General features: G+C 42.9%; 1 protein-coding gene across 2 annotated transcripts in view; it reads right to left on the bottom strand.

The window, feature by feature from the left end:
* LOC146829678 (phosphatidylinositol 3,4,5-trisphosphate 5-phosphatase 2-like) overlaps positions 1 to 23,384 on the bottom strand; it is a 737,141-nt gene that overhangs the window by 150,359 nt on the left and 563,398 nt on the right. For both annotated transcript variants that reach the window (XM_085608354.1, XM_085608353.1), the window contains exons 17-21: positions 21,280 to 21,379; positions 17,501 to 17,589; positions 13,494 to 13,575; positions 13,062 to 13,151; positions 19 to 135 (exon numbers count right to left, since the gene is read on the bottom strand). In XM_085608354.1, coding sequence (XP_085464480.1) covers positions 19 to 135; positions 13,062 to 13,151; positions 13,494 to 13,575; positions 17,501 to 17,589; positions 21,280 to 21,379 — 478 coding nt within the window. The remainder of the gene's footprint in view (positions 1 to 18; positions 136 to 13,061; positions 13,152 to 13,493; positions 13,576 to 17,500; positions 17,590 to 21,279; positions 21,380 to 23,384) is intronic.

A 23,384-nucleotide genomic window follows, 5' to 3' on the forward strand; every position in this document is an offset into this window, starting at 1 on the left:
GGCATCACACCCTCTTACCCTCCAAGCAGTAGGAATGGATCTCAATGAAGAACTTGTTGCGGCTGCTGGTCTTCACGATGGCCTCGATGCTCTCAAACTCAATGCAGGCGGGGGTCTCTGTGCAGGAGCCGGGGTCTATGCAAGGAGATAGCAAATCTAACCCATCACTGCTATACATACTGGGGCACTAAATACACTCTCACCTGCCTCAGATCACACAGAGCTCAAACTCAATGCAGGCCAGTGTCTCTTGGCAGGAGCTGGGGTCTATTGTAATTGTAATTGTAATTGTAAAAGTATTTATTAAGCGCGATTGCTGCCCGTAGGCGTCCAAGCGCTAAGTTGATCAGAGAGGTGGAGGGAGAAGGAGCTAAGGTACGCAGGATTTGGCGAACAGCAGTGTCTTCAGGTTTTTACGGAATGAGAAAAGATCCGGATTGGAACGAAGTGAAAAAGGGAGAGCATTCCATAGCTTGGCGGCATTCAAAGAGAACAGCCTGCCCCCAGACCTGGCTCGCTTCACTCTGGGAACGACGGCAAGGAACGCCTCCGTCGACCGAAGATTCCTGTTAGGGTGGTAGGGGATGACAAGGTCGTTATTAATAGCTGGGCCCGTTTTCCAGAAGGCGCGGTGCGACAGGCACAGTGCCTTAAAGGCCACTCGCTGCCTCACTGGCAACCAGTGGAGGCTTTTTAGAGCAGGTCTAGCCGACTGGGTGCGCGGGACTTTCAGCAGAGAACGTGCTGCACAGTTTTGCACAACCTGCAATTTTTGGAGGGTCATCTCAGGAGCCCCCACGTATAGGGCATTGTTCGAGTCCAGGCGAGACTGTATGAGACCTTGTACAGCCACCTTTTTTGCCTCTAAGGGAAGTAGCGGGAGAACCTTCCTCAAGATTCGAAGTAGGCCAAAACATGAGGCGGACAGTTTTGTGGCCTGGATGGAGAAGGAAAGTTTGTTGTCCAACCATACTCCCAGGCTTTTAACACTTTCCTTAGGGGAGGGGGGGGGTCCCAGAGTACTGGGCCACAGGGAGGTGAGAGGTACAGGAGAGGTTGGACCAAGGAGCATGAGCTCCGTCTTTTCTCCATTTAGTTTGAGGGAGGAGGTGGTCATCCATCCCTTGACGTCCTCTAAGCATTTTAACAGATTGGCTGGGGAGTGCCTATTATTCCCAGTTGTCAGCGAGACCACAAGCTGGGTGTCGTCGGCGTATGACACCATTTTAATGCCATACGGTTCGACAACACCCGCTAGCGGCCCCATGTACACTTTAAACAAAACCGGGCTTAGGGAGGAGCCCTGTGGTACTCCGCAGCTCAAGGGTTTGTTAGAGGACGTTGTCTCACCGTCGAAGATCCGAAACGACCTACCAGACAGGAAGGAATCAAACCACCTTAAAGCATCACCTGTAACTCCGATGTTATGGAGACGATCCAGCAAGGTGGTGTAGCTGACCGTATCGAAGGCGGCACTTAGATCATGGAGGATCACTGCCACTGATCCTCCCTGATCCAGTATCCTTCTAGTTTCTTCGGTGACCGCTAACAAGGCAGTTTCCGTACCATGTTTTGGTCTGAAGCCTGTCTGGGATGTGTGTAATAGAGAATGCTCTTCCAGGAACTGGACCAGCTGTGCATTTATATATTTCTCTAGAATAGAATAGAAGAGGCATTTATAGAGCGCATGGCTACCCTGAGGCCTCCCAGCGCTAGGAAACCAGACGACCAGGCAGATCAGATTATACCATAGGAAAAAGGTGCGTTTTCAGAAGCCGTCGAAAAGGCAGGTATTCTTCCTCCATACGGATGGAGTCTGGGAGGGTGTTCCATGTCTTAGAGGCGACATAAGAGAAACAACGACCTCCACATCTCGTCCTGGCAATTCTTGGTACCATAGCGAGGCGCTTATTTGCAGAGCGCAGATGCCTTCTGGGGTGATATGGAAAGACTATCCTTCGAAGGATTAAAGGGCAATTCGCGGCCATGATCTTATGCGTGACACAGAGGGCCTTAAATTTAATCCTTTCCGAGACAGGAAGCCAATGTAGCTGTCTAATTGCACTTCTTGCTGATTCTCTCCGAGGAATTTTCAGGAGGATTCTGGCCGCACAGTTCTGAACCTTTTGCAGTATACCTATTGTGAACTGGGGGGCTCCTAAATATAACGCATTAGCGTAATCCAAACGTGACAGAATCAGGGCCTGGAGGAGTAGTCTTCTTGCTTGAAACGGGAGAAGGGGCAGAATCTTTCGTGCTGACTTCAAAATCCCGAAGCAACACCCGGCTACCTTCATAGCCTGAATCTTCATGTCAAGTCTAGTGTCCAGCCAGACCCCTAAGCTCTTGATATGCTTTTTGGGAATCGGCGGGTCTCCCATACACCCAGGCCAAGCCAACGGCATGTCTGGGAGTAAAGGTTTACCAAGCAGCATAAGCTCTGTTTTAATCCCATTAAGCTGGAGACAGGACTTTTTCATCCAAACGGATATTTCCTCAAGGCACCTGGAAAGATTGCTTCCTGGTTGTCCTGCGTCTTTAAGGGAGACGATCAACTGAGTGTCATCGGCATACGTAACAATTTGTATGCCAAATGCCTCTACAATTTTGGCTAAAGGACACATGTAAATATTAAAAAGAGTGGGGCTAAGTGATGAGCCCTGAGGTACTCCACTCTTCAAAGGCACAATCCTGGAGGTAACATTCTCCTCGAAAAGCTGGAATGTCCGACCTTCCAGAAAAGAGGCAATCCACCTCAGTGCGGTACCGTTTATCCCCATCTCATGACATCTTGCAATAAGAATTTGATGGTTGACGGTATCAAAAGCCGCACTGAGATCAAGGAGAATTATTGCAGCTGATCCTCCTGAATCCATAATTTTCCTTGCCTCTTCCACTACGGCAATCAGGGCAGTTTCAGTTCCCTGGCGAGATCTAAAACCAGTCTGTGTAGAGTGCAGGCAGTCATGTTCCTCTAAATAAGTGGAGAGGATGGAATTAACATACTTCTCTGCTATTTTAGCTGTTCCCGGGAGCAGGGAAATAGGGCGATAGTTTGCCATTACCTCAGGATCAGAACCAGGTTTTTTTAACAGGGCCTTCACCATTGCTTCCTTCCAAAGTGGAGGAACCTTGCCTGTTGCCAATGAAGAGTTAATAAGAGTTGCCATTACAGGGGCTACTTCTGAAGCAACCTTTTGCAGCACCGTGGGAGGCGCCTGGTCCTTAGGTGAACCTGATTTAAGTTTATTAAGTAAGGTCGTTGCTGTATCTAAATCCAGGGGCGGGAAAGAGACCAAGCTCTGACCTCGACGTATTCTAATTTCTTTCGTCAAAGCATCGAGGTCCGCAGTGGCGACTGCCGGAAAGGCTGAGTAAATCACTTGTACCTTATCCTGGAAGTACTCTGCTAGATTATTACAGCGACCTTGTACATCAGTGGGGATCGTTGTGGTGAGAGGAGGGATAGTCAAAGATTTAAAAAATTTAAAAATTTCTCTAGGGGAATTGGGCGCAGATAAAATCTTTTTTTCATAGAACTTGGATTGAGTTTTCGTGATCTCGGCTTTATACCGTTTTATTGCATCACGATATACTTTCTTTTTCTCAGGTGAAAAATCTTTCCTCCATTGTCTCTCGAGTTGCTTACATTTCCGTTTAAGGTCTCTCTGTTCCTTAGTGAACCATGCAACTTTCTTTGGGCCCTTTTTAATGTCCCTGAGACTTAAAGGGGCTAATACTTCCAATGAATTTTTAATCCAGTGATTAAATTGCAGGTTTGCCATTTCCGGGTCAGGGTCGAGAAGGGGGCGTGTTTCTTTGAGAATGGTGGTCCATTCTTCCATGGAAATATTGGACCAATTCCGATTCAAAATTTTGGAATGATTTTCAGCCTTCCTATTCGTTGATGCTGACCAGGAGAGTGAAATTAAAAAGTGGTCCGTCCAGGGGAGCGGCTGAGGGTCGTCTACCTGGATATGGGTATTAGTAAAAATCGGGTCCAACAGGTGACCTTTGATGTGCGTTGGGCCTGTCACTTTCTGGGGGAGAAGTAGCGCCTCTAAGGCGTCCGATAATTCCTCCACGTGCGTGGCATCGCGGGATTCAAGGTGTAAGTTAAGGTCTCCCAGAATAGTGAGATTAGGCAGGGAGCTGACCAAGATAGATATATTATCCACCAAGTCCTCAAGAAAAAATCCTATAGCCCCTGGGGGGCGATATATTAACATGCCTGAGAAGGTGCAAGTGGGTGTGAAATTGATTGAAAAGGAACAACTTTCGCAATCCCGGAGGAGCCCGTCCGAGATCCTACAGCTAAAAGAGTCCCTATGAATAATAGCGAGCCCTTCACCTCTTGTAAGGGGGCGATCTTGCCTTTGCATGATGTAACCTGGGGGAAGAGCCTGGACGACCGCTGAATTAGAACAGTCCGTGAGCCAAGTCTCCGTGAGGAACATTACATCTGGTCTGGTATCTTCTAGGAGCAGTCTCAATTCTAACCAATGTTTTGACAATGAGCGGCAGTTTACTAACTTCATTTTAAAATCAATGTCTACAGGACAGGTCTTTCCTGCCTGAACCTTAGGCTTTAGGGAGAAATTGCATTGAACACAGTAATTTTGATCAAAGGGGGGGGCCCTAGTACCTCTAGTGCAGGGAGACAGCAAATCTAACCCATCACTGCTATACATACTGGGGCACTAAAGACACTCTGACCTGCCTCAGATTACACAGAGCTCAAACACAATGTAGGCTGGAGTCTCTGTGCAGGAGCCGGGGTCTATGCAGGGAGATAGCAAATCTAACCCATCACTGCTATACATACTGAGGCACAAAAGACACTCTTACCTGCCTAAGGTCACACAGGGCGTCAATGTAGATGTAGTAGGGACCACTCAAAACAAGAACACAAAATTCATTCCATGTGGTGGAACTCGCAGTGGCCTTGAAGGCAGGTGAGGACACAAAGGCAGGCCTCTTGTTCCAATCCAAAACCCTACCTTCCAACACTAATTCTGCCGTGCATTCCATCATGTTCAAAGGTTCACTCTTCTAACGCCTGACCCAGCCCATGAGGGACTTGTAAAGATCATTAGTGTCTTTACCCGACAGACAGCACAAGCCAGGGGGACATCTGTGTGGACAAGGTCTCCCACATGTCTGGTGACACCGACGGCGCAGGGATGTATGGGTGTTATGTTATGGTATATTGATTTGCAGAGCACACTCATCACACAAGAGGCTACCCAGGCACTTGTAGCATTGGCAGAATATTGTAGATGGCTTCTTACTTTCACTTCTAAGCAGTGGCTGCGGCCATGGCCTCTGGGCGAAGCGTTTTTTTTTTTAGTTCAAAATGTTTTATTACATTTTTCCATAATAATGAACAAATACAGACAATACAGAAAAAATTTATCATAAGCGAAAATACCTATATAAAATAAAAAATTTCTTAAAGCAATTCTAAATACAATAGTTAAAGAAGTATAAATAATCAATTAAAGGAGGGAAGATAAACTAAAAAGAAGGTAAGGGAGGGAGCCATGAAAAATTGCAATGTCAACTTATTAGAAAAAGGAGCTACATTCATCATATAAGGCTTTAAGTAGAATGACTGTAAAACGGTGGATCAAGTATAAATATACAATTATAAAGATAAGTAGACATCTATAGGTAACCAAAAAGAGTGAAACAAATTAGAATTATGATTGATCCCTTTCAGGGATAATTGAGCACCTCTTCTTGTAAAAATGACCCATGACCACCAAGCATGAACCGATAAAGACGAAATATTCTTCCAGCAAAATGTAATGGACTTTAAAGCAGCTGACATTAGGAAATTAAACAGTTTACCTTCTAATTCAGTTAAGTTATGCGTAAGACCAACAGATTTACATATTAATATTTTGTAAGAAATAACATCATGAATATGAAATATTTGTTGAATAATATCCCAAACATCAGACCAAAATTTAAAAATTAATGGACATTCAAAAAGCATATGTCGTAGTGATCCAGGAAGTAATTTACAATGCCAACAAATGTCGTCTTGCATCAGTTTAGCACGAAATAAACGTACTGGGGTCCATAAACAATTAAATAAAATATAAGAATTGGTTTGGTAAAGTGAAACAGGCAGCCATCCTGAAATACTATTAAGCCAAACAGTCATCCAAGTATCGTTGGACAAAGAAAGGGAAAGCTCATCATTCCAAAATGTTGAAATAATATTTAAATTGTTTCCTATAGAATTAGATAATTTTTTATATAAAATAGAGACAGTATGTGAGGACGTAGAGATAGTTCGAATATATAGTGCTAAATCTGCTTTAACATTAAACGGAATACCATGAGGGAAGGAGTCTAAAATTGAATTACATAAAGACTCATATTTAATAAAATCAGATTGAGGTAAACTAAATTTCATTTGTAAAGCTTCAAAAGAAATAAAAACATTGTCAAAATAGATATCTTTAAGATAAAAGATACCAGCTTTAATCCAAGCATTCCAAAAATTAACATTTCTATTCAATTTAATCACATTACTATGCCACAATGACATATCTTCAGTATGAATCATAGGGGTCAAAAAAATTGAATCCAGGTCATTAAAAATGAGTTTAGTGGATTTAATAATAACCGATTTATGCACATATGTTGACCTATTGGACATTGTTAGCAAGGTGGTCAATGGAAAAGGATCCACAAGAGACTGCTCTATATGAAACCATGTAGGTTGGTTCTTTAAAGAGGAAGGAGGAAACCATATGGAACTTTGTTTCAGTATAAATGCCTTGTGATATAGAAAAAAGTCAGGCAAGCCAAATCCAGCATTGCATTTAGGTACTTTTAATTTTTTATAGCCAATACGAGTTGATTTATTATTCCAGAGAAATTTGGAGAGAAGTCCATCAATGTTTTTATAGAATTGTAATGGAAATTGAATAGGAATCATAGCAAGTGTATACAAAATTTTAGGAGCAATAGTCATTTTAATGGAGTCCATTCTACCCCACCAAGAGAGGTGAAGTGAAGACCATTTAGCCGTTTTATCTTTGATATAATTCAGAATAAAGTTACTATTTAATGTTAATGTTGCTTTTATGGAGGACGCAAATAGAATCCCAAGATATTTTAATTTATCTTTTTGCCACACAATATCAGCCATGGGTAACATATCAGGAGTACAAAAAATGTTTAAAGGGAAGAATTCAGTTTTATTAATATTAAGTTTATAGCCAGAAACCATGGAATATTTTGCAATAATTTCTAATAGGGCAGGCATTGAGGATATAGGTTCACTAATAAATAACAGCACATCATCAGCATAGGCTAAGGTTTTGATATTAATCTCCTTAATCTTAATACCTTTGATATTAACACAATTTCTTATATGAGTAAGGAAAGGTTCAATTCCAATGAGAAATAAAAGTGGAGAGAGGGGACAACCTTGTCTTGTGCCTCTAAAAAGAGAAAACTGACTAGATACTTGGCCATTAATAAATAAACGAGCAGTAGGGGCATAATACAGAGCAGAAATCATGCGTATAAACGAAGTACCAAAATTAAATGATAATAAGGTTTGAAATAAAAATTGCCAATGGATTTTGTCGAAAGCTTTCTCTGCATCCAAAGCCAAAATTCCTGCGGGGGAACTTAAAGTGGAACTCTGTTCAATAACGTGTAATAAGGTTCTTGTGTTATTTGTAGAATATCTATTCTTCATAAAACCGGATTGATCAAGATGTATAATAGAATCCAATATAGGGGCCAGTTTAGAAGCAAGTATTTTAGCATACAATTTACAATCTTGATTAATTAAGGAAATAGGGCGATAATTTGAAACAAGAGTGGGGTCTTTATCTGGCTTAGGAAGTACAATAATTAAAGCATCAGTAAAGGAACCTGAGATCGTTCCTGAAGAACCAAAAAAAAGTAAAAAGTTGAAATAAATAAGGCAAAAGTTGGGACTGGAACTCTTTATAAAACTCAGCTGGGATACCATCTGGGCCAGGGGATTTTTTTTTTTTAATGGATTTAATAGCAGCTAAAATTTCCTCAGTAGTAATGGGTAAATCTAGCCCACGCCTGTCCGAGTGTGAAATTTTGGGCAAATCACATGTATTTAAAAAAGAGTCCAGTATGGAGGGATCATGAGGATCAGACTTATTATATAAAGTAGAGTAAAAATCCAGAAATTCCTTAACAATATCATTATGAGATATTGCAATTTTACCATTAGGGCCATGAATTGAGGTAATTTGCGTTCTATCTTTTTTTATACGTAAATAATTAGCTAAAAGCTTCCCAGATCTGTTGGCATTAAAACGGAATTTAGCCTTAGAATTAGAAATTTGGATGCCAGCTCTTGTACTAAGGATTGAGTTAAATTCATATCGAAGCTTTTGTAGTTTGACTTTAAATTGAGGATCATTTGATGAAATAAAAAGCCTTTCAAATTTCGCAATTTGTTTTTCCAAACATCTGATACGTGCGTTGAATGTTTTATTTTCATAGGCCATAATTGAAATAGTTACACCCCTAATATAAGCTTTAAAGGCGTCCCATCTATTGACCATAGAAGTGGAACCTTCAGGATTGAGTAAAAAATAGTCTTGAATAGCATTTAAGATTTTAGGCTTATTATGTTCATTAAGAACAATTCCAGTATTCATACGCCATCTAGTTTGGTTTGCAAAAGTTGAAGTTAAATTCAGAACAAAAGAAATCAAGGCATGATCTGAGATGTCAATATTACCAATCTTAGGAGTCTTAACAGATTGGACTAGTTGTGTGGAAATTCAAAAATAATCAATTCTAGAATGCGAATTATGTGGATTAGAGGAAAATGTAAAGCATTTTTCTGTGGGAAAGTGCAAACGCCAAATGTCAACTAACTTGGTGGTATGAATAAATGATTTAAAAGCATGAAAAACCTTAGGAGGGCGAAATTTAGTACTAGATATTCTATCCAATAATGGGTCAGCAATAACATTAAAGTCACCTCCAACAATTAAAGGAACTTTACCCAACTTTAGAACCTCAGTGGTAATATTAGACCAAAAAAGAGGGTCATCCGCAGTAGGTCCATAAACATTGAGTAAAAATATGACTGAATCATGAATTTTAATTTTAGCTATTATATATCTTCCATCTGCATCCGAAATTTTGCTTAAGACTTGGCAATGCAATTGTTTTGCAACAAAAATAGCCACCCCATTTTTTTTACCAATAGCAGGTGATGAAACAATAGTATCTACCCATTTCTTTTTCATATAATTTAAGATTTTGTCATCTATATGAGTCTCTTGAAGAAAACAAATATCTGCCTTACAACTACCTAAATAATCTAAGATTTTTGTACGCTTAACTGGATGACGTAAACCTTTGACATTTAATGAAACAACTTTAATATTGTGAATATCAGCCATAATGAAGAGAGAAAGAATAAAAAAAGATCAAGAAGAGGAGAAAAAGAAAAGAAGGAGAACAATAATGAGAGAAAATAGTTGCTCCAGAACAAGTAAAAGGAGGTGAAAAAATTTAAAAAAGGAGAAAACGACAAACAGGGTACAAAAATATCAAAGATGAGACGCACATACGCTTAACAAGCATGACCGAACCGTTGGAGCCCAATGTAGTAATGACCCATTAACCTGTCAGAAAAAAAAAAAAACGTAGATTAGCTATAATCAAGTATTAGAGTCATGAGTATCCATGGAGTGCTGTGAACGTTGATCCAAAAACTGACGCAAGTCATCAGGACGTTGAAAAGATTTTGACAGATTGTCTTTCCAGATACGCATTGTTGAAGAGTCAAAAAGACCATATTTGAACCCAAGACTTCGCAGTTGAGGCCGAAGAGCAGAAAATTCTTTGCGGATTGAGACTGTTTCCTTGGCAAAGTCTTGATGAATAAAAATGTTATTCTCATTGACCATCAAGGAAGGAATCTCTTGTGCTGCCTTTCGAATCAAAACCAAATGATGATGCCTGAGGACTTTGAAAATCATTTGACGAGGTTTGGTATGTTGAGGATTGCGATGTGAAGGGATTCTATGGGCCTTGTCAATCTCAAATTTTTCTGGAAATTTAATTTGTAGAAGCCCAGGAATCAAATTTTCCAAATACAGTCTACAGTTGCCACTCTCCACATCCTCTGGTAAATTAAAAATGCGTAAAATGTATTGTCTGTTACGATTTTCCATCTCTAGGAGTCGGGTAGACAAAGGAGATATTTTAGCTACAAGTGGAGTGAAAGTCTCAAGCTTAGCCTTATTATCGTGTATTTTAATTGCATTATCAGAGATTTTCATTGACATACTCGTCATTTCCTTTCGAACATTTTTAATCTCTGAGGCAATAGAATCTGTGTTAACACGAAGCGCTTGAATTTCCTCCAAAATTAAGGATAATGAAGGTTCTGCTGACTCTACCGCCTTTGATTTAATTGGCGGAGGTGAAACCTGCTGCTTCCTTTTAGGATGAATATTTTCATTATCCATGTTGATTTAGTAGCGAAAGTAGGATAATAATAATAAAAATAAAATAAAATATCAAAATTGCAAAAATAACAGCAACAACGCAAGAAAATGAAGGAAAAAATACTGCAGCAGTAAGAAAATCCTTATCAAAGCTGGTGCACCAGCTATAACAGGCTATGGGAGTGGCTAGGCCCAAGCCAGGCCCTTTCCTGAATGCTTGCTCCGCCCCCTGACAGACAAAGCTGGGAATACCTGAAGGCAGAGCTGGAAGCAGAGGCTGGACACTGGAAAACGCCTCAAACACCGTCCAAATTCAAAGAAAATCACAGCAATCAACAGGTAAGATGTTCAGCAGTCAAGCGACCTCATTTGCGCTATAAAACTGACAGGAATCGTCGTTATTAAACGAAAAACGGGCGAAAAATCGCCGGAGCTCACTACACGGCGGCCATCTTGTTTCGCGCGCTCGCACGTCCTCTGGGCGAAGCGTTTTGAATGAATTGTAGGCCCACTGTCATATGTCTATGTGCACTCAATCAATCAATCAATCAGTAGATTTGTAGAGCGTTTCTTGTCACACGTGTGGGTATCCAGGCGCTGTGATTATGATTTTTATTTGAAGTATGCCTGGCTGTACTCCATTCCGCCAGCCCCATATTTTGAGCGTCTCTGCCAGGCAGGTGGGTGCACTGAAGGCACTGAAGCTCTGCTGTGTGGGCACCATGTTCAATGCACCCGCAAAGCAAGGTTTTTGTTTTTAAACAGCAAACTTTTATAATTTTTCAAAACCAAAAAACATGACTGGCCCGAATGCGCTTGGAGTGTTTTTCCCCAGCGTGTGGGCTTAATGAATCCATTCACCAGGTCTTCACTGCCAGTCCTGAACATGTTATGTCCTGGTACAAGATATTTCTAAATCACATCATTCACCCAGAGGTAACTTGGCGCTAGGCAATTTATGGGAGTACCCAGGAGGGAAGACTAGGCAGACATTAGAGCGGTCTATTGAAGTGCCTGCTTAAAGAGCCACGTCTGTAGGGCTTTCCTGAAAGAAACCAATTCAGTGAACGAGCGAATCTCTGTTGGAAGAGGGTTCCATACCTTAGGAGCTGTACTGAGAGACTTCTCCTCCCACCCTTGTATTCTTGAATCCTGGTACCACCAGGAGATTTGAAAATGCAGAATGAAGGGTCCTTTTGAGGAATATCTTAAGAGATCATCCTTTAAGAACCCCGAGGCCATCCCTTGAAGAGGCTTAAAAGCTGCCAAGCTTGAATGTAATTCACTGTTTCATTGGCAGTCATAAAGGCTCTACTGATAAGAGCTGGTTCGTGTTCTTCGAGGTATTCTGATGGCCGGCCTGGCCGCCGCGTTCCGAATTGGTTGCAGTCTCTTACGTTCACTTTTAGGGAGGCGCAGATCCATATTCTTGGCATAGTTCAGTCTAGCACCGATGATGGCCACCATAACAATCTTCTAAGTATGAAGACACATCTGGAAGTCACTGAGTTGAAATTCAGTGTGAAGGTGAGACTGGCCAACAAAGACACCAGGACTTTTTACCACCAGTTGAGGAACAGGAAGCGTTAGTCTACGAGGGATTTAGACCTAACACCACAATTTCAGATTTATTTACATTTAATTTTAGATGGTTGTGTTCCAGCCAGCTGCCGATGAACCACATCAAGTTCCTGAAATCTTCTCGAGTATATTCCACGGTATCAAGCTGGAGAGCAATTTGACAGTCAAGGCCTCATCCACGAGTTCCTGGATGAGGGGTTGAATGTAAATGTTAAATAGGTCGGGTGATAAGGCAGATCCCTGTGGAACCCCGCACTCAGTCTTAAGATCTGGAGCCCTGAAGGGTGTAGGTGGACTGCCTGGGTTCTGTTCTCCAAAAAGGGAGTGAAGCAACGGAAGGCATTCCCTCTGAAGCGGGCCAGCCTCAGTCGATCCGTGAGGATCCTGTGGTCGACCGTATCGAAGGCCGCAGACAGATTTAATAATTTCAAAGGTGGGATATGTCTTGGCAAATGCCTTCTCAGATCATCCATGACCGAGGTAATCACGGCTTCGGAAAAGATTTGATGTACTCTGAATAGCTAGTTCACGACACTCTGTACAAAGGTGTGCAAGCTATAGAAAGGTTTGGGTGGGAAGGAAATTATAACTTTAACTTACAAGTATAACTTTTTAATTTCCAAGATTTGTGTAGGTTACATTGTTTTTGTATAGAAATAATAAAATGAGTATTTCTAACTATAACTTATCTTTAACCTTTGTTTTTTTTATGCACATATATATTCACTGGAAAAATCAATGGTTAAAGTGACGTAATAGGTGGTGAAATAAGTTCAAAACTAACTTTTTAAAACCTCTGAAATTCATCAGGTATAGTTTAGTGACCTAACTAGATTTGTGGCCCCGCCAGACACTTCTAATGACCTAACTTATTACAAACCTCATGACATGTTAAATGACATCACTGATCACATCAATGATGACATCTCAAATGACATGCGAATGCATATATCACAGGTGCACATCCCCCAGTAATGCATGACATTCTACACTCACCTTTTCTGGACAGAAACTGAGATGTCACTCCCACCTCAAATGTGGCGAAGACAGGTGAGTGGTCGCTGGTGACGATGTCATCGGTGCAGCCTGAGGAAGACAAAACAGCGGGTGTGACAGTGCTCTTTGGGGTCATGTGAAAATTTTGACCCTCATAACCAAAAAACCCTTCATCACAAAAAGCGTGGCCATGCGTGGTGATGCATGCGCACACATATGTCAAGATGCATGCTCACAAGTCTTTGTCCTTTTTCCCTTTCTTGGCTTTGCCAATGATTGTTTAAAGTGACAGGCAGCTTTACCTTCTGTGAGGCCAAATACGCAACAAGGCACATTTTTATTTTTATTTGCTTCATGGTCAGAGCAAAGCTGCTGCATATCCCCTGCTGTTGACATCTTCATCCACCAGAGGGAGCTCTCTGCTCAGCTTACCGTAAGAGGTGCACATGATGTGGGTCTCTGGGTGGGACTTCCAGAGCACGCGGTCGCACCAGGAAGGGGCGTTCATCTTCAACTGCAAGGAAGAAAGGAGGGAATCTTGTCACTGTAGAGTACATATTGGGGTTATCCAGGTGCGAGCCCCAGTGTTCGTTCAATATCCTCTGATTCTGGGCAAATGACTTCACCCCCTCTTGCCTAAATGTTTCTAAAAAAATCTGACCTTGAGTAATGTAATCCGGTGATCATGTGAAATGCTTTGATGCTGTTACGCCAAATTCAAGCTATATATATATATATTTTAAGTGTCCATAAGGTGAAAGATTTGGACATTATTCATGAGTCGCATCAAAAAGGGCAGTTTAGATGTGTTTGCACACAATCACATTTGCAAGAGTCAGATCACATTTCTGAATCAGAGAATGGTGAACATTTACACAGACTGTTGGTGTTAATAGTACTAATGTGTGAGAGGCCGGATCCAGGGCCTCCCTGGAGGGGTGAGCCTGCAGACCTGGTGAACACCTTCACCAACAACATGCGGGGAGCTTCACAACCTGCAAACGCAGGCAGATCCACACCCGCCAGAGCAAACGTGGGTTCAAGGGAGGAGCGAAAAGGGTCTCCCCCAAAACTGATGGCTGTTAATGGGGAAGGGAGTCAGCCACCGAGAAACGTATCTGCCCCATTGAAAACCACAAGAAAGGTTCAATGTGCAAATCCATATTTGCATTCCAATAATGCCCACAGACCGGTCCACGCAGTACACTTCTACAGGCAAACATTTTTACACTCCGAGTACTCCAAGAAATCTACGATTATACTACACTTTCTTGACTACTCCTGTAATTCTTAATAATTTCTGAAACAGAGTAACAACTCCTCAGCCAGGAGCCTGGCATCTTTTACATCTGGCTGGTTGCCATGCGGTGGAGCCAGACGTTACTCAATCGTGCGAGCACCCCGCAAAAAGAAGAGGTTAAGAGAAGTCGACTAGTGAACAGGGACATAAGGAGATCTGAAAACTGGGGCAGCTGGTGCAGAGACTCACATATCAAGCAGGTATCACAAGACCTGGCAGAATACATCTCTCATGATTCCCCTTGCAATGCATCAAAAGGGTAATTTCTTGTCAACTAGAAGTGACTAAAAGGTTTAGAACTGAAAAACAGGAATATTAGTGCTGGGTGAGCATGTGTACAGCTGGATATTAATAAAACAAAAGGTGATGGGAGGAGTGCTTCAAAAAGTCTAACTGCTGCCAATCAGTCAGGGTATCATTCCAGCCCTTCGTTTTTTGTCCATTGTGTCACGCTAGACACTCAGGGTATCATTCCAGCCCTTCGTTTTTTGTCCATTGTGTCACGCTAGACACGCAGGGTATCATTCCAGCCCTTCGTTTTTTGTCCATTGTGTCACGCTAGACACTCAGGGTATCATTCCAGCCCTTCGTTTTTTGTCCATTGTGTCACGCTAGACACGCAGGGTATCATTCCAACACTTCGTTTTTTGTCCATTGTGTCACGCTAGACACGCAGGGTATCATTCCAACACTTCGTTTTTTGTCCATTGTGTCACGCTAGACACTCAGGGTATCATTCCAGCCCTTCGTTTTTTTGTCCATTGTGTCACGCTAGACACGCAGGGTATCATTCCAGCCCTTCGTTTTTTGTCCATTGTGTCACGCTAGACACTCAGGGTATCATTCCAGCCCTTCGTTTTTTGTCCATTGTGTCACGCTAGACACGCAGGGTATCATTCCAGCCCTTCGTTTTTTGTCAATTGTGTCACGCTAGACACGCAGGGTATCATTCCAGCCCTTCGTTTTTTGTCCATTGTGTCACGCTAGACACGCAGGGTATCATTCCAACCCTTTGTTTTTTGTCCATTGTGTCACGCTAGACACTCAGGGTATCATTCCAGCCCTTCGTTTTTTGTCCATTGTGTCACGCTAGACACTCAGGGTATCATTCCAGCCCTTCGTTTTTTGTCCATTGTGTCACGCTAGACACGCAGGGTATCATTCCAACCCTTTGTTTTTTGTCCATTGTGTCACGCTAGACACTCAGGGTATCATTCCAGCCCTTCGTTTTTTGTCCATTGTGTCAGGCTAGACACTCAGGGTATCATTCCAGCCCTCCGTTTAGGTCCATTGTGTCACGCCAGACACTCAGGGTATCATTCCAGCCCTTCGTTTTTTGTCCATTGTGTCACGCCAGACACTCCGGGTATCATTCCAGCCCTTCGTTTTTTGTCCATTGTGTCACGCTAGACACTCAGGGTATCATTCCAACCCTTCGTTTTTTGTCCATTGTGTCACGCTAGACACTCAGGGTATCATTCCAGCCCTTCGTTTTTTGTCCATTGTGTCACGCTAGACACTCAGGGTATCATTTCAGCCCTTCGTTTTTTGTCCATTGTGTCACGCTAGACACTCAGGGTATCATTCCAGCCCTTAGTTTTTTGTCCATTGTGTCACGCTAGACACTCAGGGTATCATTCCAGCCCTTCGTTTTTTGTCCATTGTGTCACGCTAGACACTCAGGGTATCATTCCAGCCCTTCGTTTTTTGTCCATTGTTTCACGCTAGACACTCAGGGTATCGTTCCAGCCCTTCGTTTTTTGTCCATTGTGTCACGCTAGACACTCAGGGTATCATTCCAGCCCTTCGTTTTTTGTCCATTGTGTCACGCTAGACACTCAGGGTATCATTCTAGCCCTTCGTTTTTTGTCCATTGTCTCACGCTAGACAAAGGCCCACATTATGCAAATCAGTCCTGACCCTGCTGCTCATGGGAGCTGTTCATCCCAAGCTACCAGACGAGGCCCTTCCATAAGGGATCAGAAGCAATCCCAGACCAGTTTCAGCCTTGTTAGGCCTCGTAAGTGAGGTGAAGTTTGCATCCTATGGCACAGTGATGAAGGGACCCACGTTTGGGCACACCCTTGGTCACCAATGGTGTAATATCAGTGCCCAAGCGATTGCCAGTGGTTAGACTATTTGCAAGCATTCCTCCTACCACCTTGTGGGCCAGATCTGCGACCATTTGAAAAAGGGAAATCGGCCAGTTTGCAACCACCAAAAAGGTTTGTAGCAGGTACCAAACCTATTTTGCGGGTCAGTAACCTGATACTGACTTGCAAAATAGGTTTTGTGAGTCTCAATTAGGAAGGGCGTGCCAAGGGCGTCACTTCCTAATAGCGAGTGGCAGACGGCTGTAAGATTGTTTTGGGACCACAAATGCGGTCGCGAAACAATCGCATTTCCCACCAATTTCAAATTGGTGATAAGCCAGTAGCAAACAGAAAGGGGCACCTAGGGGACCCGGTCCCCTTTGTGATTGGCAGCAAAAATGTTTTTTTAAGAAAAGGCAGTGGGGCCCACGAATTAGTGCTTGCTCTTAAAAAATGAAACTGAAATGTTTTATTTCCTAAATGCATCCCGTTTTCCTCCAAGGAAAACGGGCTACATTTGAAAAGCAGTAACAGACATAGTGGTCTGCTGCACCCAGCAGGCCACCATCCCTGGGAGTGCGGGCTATTAACAATGGGTCATGATATTAAGGAGGCTGGTCTCTCGACCCATTTAGGAATCCAAACAGTGTCTGAGATACTGTCGTACACCAGGTTTTGCGACTCGCAAATTGCGAGTCGCTAAAAATCGCAATTTGTGAGTCGCAAAACTCGCCAGTCCTACATGTAGCTTCTAGTGTGTAGTAAGGTTGAATATTGCCTGGAGCCTGCTTATCACTTGCATGCAAGAAACGGGCGGAGTGATCTCGACTAGAGTTCCATGATTATATCTGCATTTTCACTCTTTGGGTCTACGTCACTCTTTCAATTTCCATTTCTATATTTCTGGATCTTCATCAGAAGCTAGTGTGGGCTAAACACATTGTCTTTGTGTACTTGGTTCCTGAAAGGTGAAAGGTCAGGGAGCACAAAATACGCAGTATTGTCATACTCAGTAACAAGGGCTTGAAATTGTCTGCACTGCTTACCCCGCTGCCTTTGAATTTGTGACAGTTGTAGCTGTCCCTCGCGCCTCGCTCATAGCGATACGTTGGTGGGAATGAGATCTCTTCCTCGTCTGAAAGAAAACACAATACGCAAGCATTACAATGTCTACAACTTCCTTTGTGTACTCTGGGAATAAATATGAGGTTATGGACAGCCAAACTTTTTAGAATTTAGGGCCAGATGCACAAAAGCTTGTTTCTGGTCTCACACGGCCCAATTTGAATTTGCATTTGTAATTCAGTATTTGGAAGGGACGTGTTTAAGGCATCCCTTCCAAATACTGAATCGATATAGTATGTATTACTGTTTGTGACCAAATTCCTGTCACAAAACAGTAATACATTACCACCAGTTTTAAACTGGTGGTAATGCCCATTCCCAAAGGGGAGGGGTTCTTCCCATTTGAGAATATAAATATTGATTTTTAAGAGCAAGCAGGAAAACTGGCTGCATTTTTAAAAAAAAATTGCTTTATTAACAAGCTTTGGCAAAGCCAATAGATCGCGCCATGTGAGAGCTACTGGCTTTGGAAATGTGTTTTAGACATATGTACACCAATTTGACTGCTGTTCAGGAAGGCTATATGTTAGTGACATGGATTGGGGTGGGGTGGGTAGATTGTGGTGGGGTGGGTAGATTGGAGTGGGGTAGATTGGGGTAGAGTGAAATGAGATAGATTGGGTAGAGTGGAATGGGGGTAGATTGGCATTGAGTGGAGTGGGGGTAGAATTGGGTAAAATGGAGTGGGGTGGATTGGGGTAGATTGGAGTGGGGTGAAGTGGGGAAGGTTGGGATAGATTGGATTGGGGTAGACTAGAGAGGGGGAGTTAGGTAGATGAGAATGGTAGATTAGAGTGGGATAGATTGAATTGGGGTAGATTGGTTGGATTGGGGTAGATTGGAGTGGGGTGAAGTGGGGAAGGTTGGGATAGATTGGATTGGGGTAGATTAGAGAGGGGAGTTAGGTAGATGAGAATGGTAGATTAGAGTGGGATAGATTGAATTGGGGTAGATTGGTTGGATTGGGGTAGATTGGGTGGAGTGGGGTAGATTGGGTGGAGTGGGGTAGATTGGAGTGGAGTAGATTGGGGTAGATTACAGTGGGGTAGATTGGAGTGGAGTAGATAGAAATAGGGTAGATTGGGGTAAAGTGGAGTGGGATATATTGGGGAAGATTGAAGTGAGATAGATTGGGGAAGAGTGGAGTGGGGTAGATTAGGGCATATTGGAGTGGAGTGGGATAGACTGGAGTGGAGTCGGTAAATTTGAGTGGAGTGGAGTAGATTGGAGTATGGTAGATCGGGTAAAGGGGAATGGGATATATTGGGGTAAATTGGAATGGAGGGGGGTAGATTGGAGTGGGGAGGAATAGATTGGAGTGGAGTGGGTGGATTTGAGTGAGATAGATAGGAATAGGGTTGTTCGGAGTGGGGTAGATTGGAGTGGAGTTGTATAGAATAGTGTGGGGTAGATTGGAATGAGTGAGGTAGATTGGAGTGGGGTATACTGGGTTAGGGTGGGGTAGATTGGACTGGGGTAGATTGGGGGAGACTGGAGTGGGGTAGATTGGAGTGGCCCATATTGGGTAGGGTAGTTTGGGGTGGGGGGTGGATTGGAGTGACTTGGTAGATTGGAGTGAAGTGGACTGGAGTGGGTAGACTGGAGTGGGGTAGATCTGAGTAGAGTGGAGTAGGGTAGATTGGAGTGGAGTTGGATAGATTGGGGAAGAGTTGAGTGGGGTAGATTGAAGTGGAGTGGGTTGGATTGGAGTGGAGTAGATTGCAGTGGGGTGGCGTAGGGTGATTGGGGTAGAGTGGTGTAGATTGGAGTGGAGTAGATTGGAGTGGTAGATTGGAGAGGGGTGGAGTGGGTTAGATTGGAGTGGAGTGAGGTAGATTTGAGTGGCGTGTGGTAGATTGGAGCGGGGTAGATTGGAGTGAAGTGAAGTGGGGTAGATTAGGGTAGGGTGGAGTGTGGTAGAGTGGAGTGGGGTAGATTGGGTGGATTGGAGTGTGGTAGACTGCATGTAGTGGGGTAGATTATGGTAGATAGGAGTGGGGTAGATTGTGGTAGATTGGAATGTGGTGGAGTGGGGTAGATTAGAATGGAGAGGAGTCAGATACATTGCAGTGGAGTTTGGAGTGGGGTAAATTGGAATGGAGTGGGGTAAATTGGACTGGGTAGATTTGAGTGGAGTGCTGTAGATTGAAGTGGAGTGGGTTAGATTGGGGTACATTGGAGTGGGGTGTATTGGGGTACATTGTAGTGGGGTAGAGTGGAGTGGAGTAGACTGAGGTAAATTGGAGCAGAGTGAGGTAGATCTGAGTGGAGTGGGGTAGATTGGACTGGAGTGGGATAGTGTGGCGTGGGATTGGGTTGATTAGGTTAGATTGTGTGGATGGGGTAGAGTGGAGTGGGGTAGATTGGGGTAGATCGGAGAGGGATAGAATGTAGTGGAGTGGGGTAACATGGAACAGACGGAATTCATTCCTAGGTCAGCTTTCTGAATGTCCACAAGATGTTTTAGCAAAGCTTCAACCTAAAAAGCAATCACAGACATGGTGGTCTGCTGACCCCCGTCATCCCTGTGATGGCTGTGATTCCTAATGGGTCGCAAACAATGACCTACGTCATTAATATTTATGAGGTAGGTCAATTTGCGACCCACAAGGAATACCTAAATGAAACTCAATGAGGTTCATGCATTAGGAATATCGATATCCTAATTGATATCTAGAGAAAATCGAAATTAGGAAATTAGTATTCCTAATGTTTGTACATTTCGCACTTTGTTAGTCTCTGGGGAAGAGTTCTTAAAAAAAAACTCTAAACAAAAGATCTATTTTAAATTTACAGCATAGGGGATTGTCCATCCCCTAAAATATAGTTGATTTACTAGGATAATTAAGCATTGGTCTTTTTCGGAAATAATGATATTAATAAGGTCAATATCAATACTGTAGACTGTTGAACAAGATGGTATATGCTGGAACAAGTAGCCTGTGAAATCGACTAAAATACGTGATCGAAATGTTGATTTCTGAGCATGTTTAATAAAAAGATTTTTTTTTAAAATAAGGTCAATATCAAATAGATATTAGGTTAGTGATTATTGATCCCTCAAAAAATCTATTTAATTGTCCGAGATTTTTTATGTGTCAGTGATGACATTTTTTATCTTTATATTTCACTCCTGAACACCTATTGAACCCACTGGTAGAACGGACATTCCTCATATGTACATTTCTTGAATCTACTAGGATCTTAGTTCCCTACTTCAAGTGGAATTCATTGCAATTGGTGTATATATTCAATGTTCTCAGCAAATGCACTCTATCGCCTCCGGAATCTTTTCACCACCAATAAAATTAAATTAACTGTCAGAGAAACCTAATATCCTAGGGAATCCATTTAGTAATCAGTCAGGAAAATCAAACATAACTTCTGTCTATTTAATATGATCAAATATTTTATCTACTAAGGATATTTGCAATTAGTGTGGGGACCCTTTGCTTTGAGCATCTAGAATTCTAATTGGAGGTGAACCCTGTGTCTCAATGGGTTGTGGCCATTTAAATCTACATATAAAATAAATCACTTCACATTTCAATAGTTGGAGACATTGAGTAGCAAAGGTGTTTCTCTTTTTTTGCACTGGCAGGCACCTTGTGTTTTTTTATATCTCTAGATGCAAACTAGTGAGTGTAATTTTGTTACTGCAGACAATGAAAGTCAGACGGAGAGTCCAACGGTTTCTTACTGAATCGAAGGAAGACTTTGTTTTTCTCTCTCTCCATGTTCAGCTGGTCCATGGCCATCAATATGTCAAACTCCTTCTTGTTCACATGGTTTAAGACATCCTGAAAGGTGAAAAGGATCTGTTTAACCTGCATGATCCCCTGAGGAGGACAGCTGTCCCTCATCCCACCTTCCCTAGAGTGGATGGAGTGCCTGCAATGTACATTATGCAGTCAACAGTCTGGGGATAATAATGTCCTTCTTAATTTCTTTGCTAAGCTACTTGGAACAACTGTCCATAAAAGTCAAATATTGGGCGTTAGCAAAGAAGGATAAAAAACGAGTAATTTAGTATTGCAAATCTATGAAACCACCAATTTAATTAGTATACACTGTTAAAATTCCATTGTAAAAAATCACACCCGCCATTGCTAAAGAAACAGTAAGGCAACACCTTAACGCCTAGAAAAACCTCAAAAGAATTCACCATGAAAGCTCAAGTAGCAGTGGAAACGTAAACAGTTGTACCACATACCAACATATAAAACAAACAATTAACTATACTGTTGGAAAACGAGGCAGCATCTGTGAGGCCTGCACAAATAACATGACTACATTTGTCCTTCGCCTGGGAACCAAACACCCAATTGTAGCGCCTGACTCTCAGAGGGTAGCGTTGCAGAGCAGTCTGAGGCTTACTCAAGGGAGGTGGTGTGGGCTAGTAATCGCCATTTGCAGGTGCGCAAAAATAACACTCAATAATTTATTGTCCAGTCTGTACTTTGCTTTATAAAAGTAAGAGTACATTTATTAAACACACACACCACTCAATACTATGCACCAATTTACAAATATACATAAGCTGTTGGAATTACTTTGTGACATTGCATAACATCTCAACCCTTCCCGCAGGGGGGGTGGGGTCTAGTACCACCACTCCCATGTATGCACATCAACTTGCCCCCAATGCAGTTAGTTGAACATAACCTGGAGCGAGGGCCCTGCGCACTGGCACCATCCCAGTGGCGACTCACCCCATTACCACAACAAGCATTAAAAAGGGGTAAACCTGCCTTGGTGACACATAACCCTGACTGAGGATCTCCTACTGACCATAAAGTATGCACCTCTATATCTTAAGGGATAGCAGTCTGGGGTCTTCACCTAAGCGCAGCAGCAAGAATCCATGTTTACGCACACTTTAGAATGACAGTACTCATCACCTTGGTTGATCATTTGAATGCATTGCAATTACAGCCCCTAAAGGCATCACAGATGGAATCACAGTATTGCGCATATACAGCCAGACACCCTAGCAGGACTGTCTGGCAACATAGCCCCACTTGGCTTATGACATCTCCTTACACATGTGACTTACAGTCCCTTCAAAAGAAGTACTCCTGGCAACTACACTTCTCCTGCAGTGTGCCTCTTCACTTTAAAAGGAATCACAGGTAAAAGCATGGGATTACATAAATACAGCCAGACCCCCTAGCAGGAAGGTCCAGCAACATAACTCCATTTAGCTTAACATCACCTTACACGGGTACTTCACTTTACATATGTGACTTTCAGTCCACCTAGAAAGAAATAACCAATAGTAAATGCATTTCGGTGCAATTACACCACTTCACCTCCAGGGGATGCCCTTCTCCAGACATCCCCCAATGCAGCCCTTCACTCCGTGATGCACTTCATAGTACACCCTCAGCTGTAGAACATAAGTTCCAGCCTAGAAGGTGTTAAAGGCTGGCTGAGCCCTTGAGAGGTTATTCTTTCAGATGCCCCGTGAAACTTAGGGGTGGACTGTTCTTCTTTATGCTGGGGTAGACTGCGTGCTCCTGCAGCCCCCCTACACCCCTTTTCACACGTGAGGGTGACCCCCTCCTCTGGGGGCCACCAGGCACCAAAATGGCAGATTTTTTCGTGCTAGGGGGGGAAGACTGGGCCTCTCCAGCAGCTCCCCCAGCACCTTTTCACAAGTGAGGGTGACCCCCCTCCTCTGGGGGCCACAAAGCACCAAAACGGCAGATTTCCAAATGCCTGGCGACGCATTATGGGGCGCTTCATGCTCCTCTTTACCAGCCCCGCCACTGGGAACACTCTCCTCTTCCCTCAGGGTCTCTG

Source organism: Triturus cristatus, chromosome 5_2, assembly GCF_964204655.1.
Source record: "Triturus cristatus chromosome 5_2, aTriCri1.1, whole genome shotgun sequence".
NCBI lineage: Eukaryota > Metazoa > Chordata > Amphibia > Caudata > Salamandridae > Triturus > Triturus cristatus.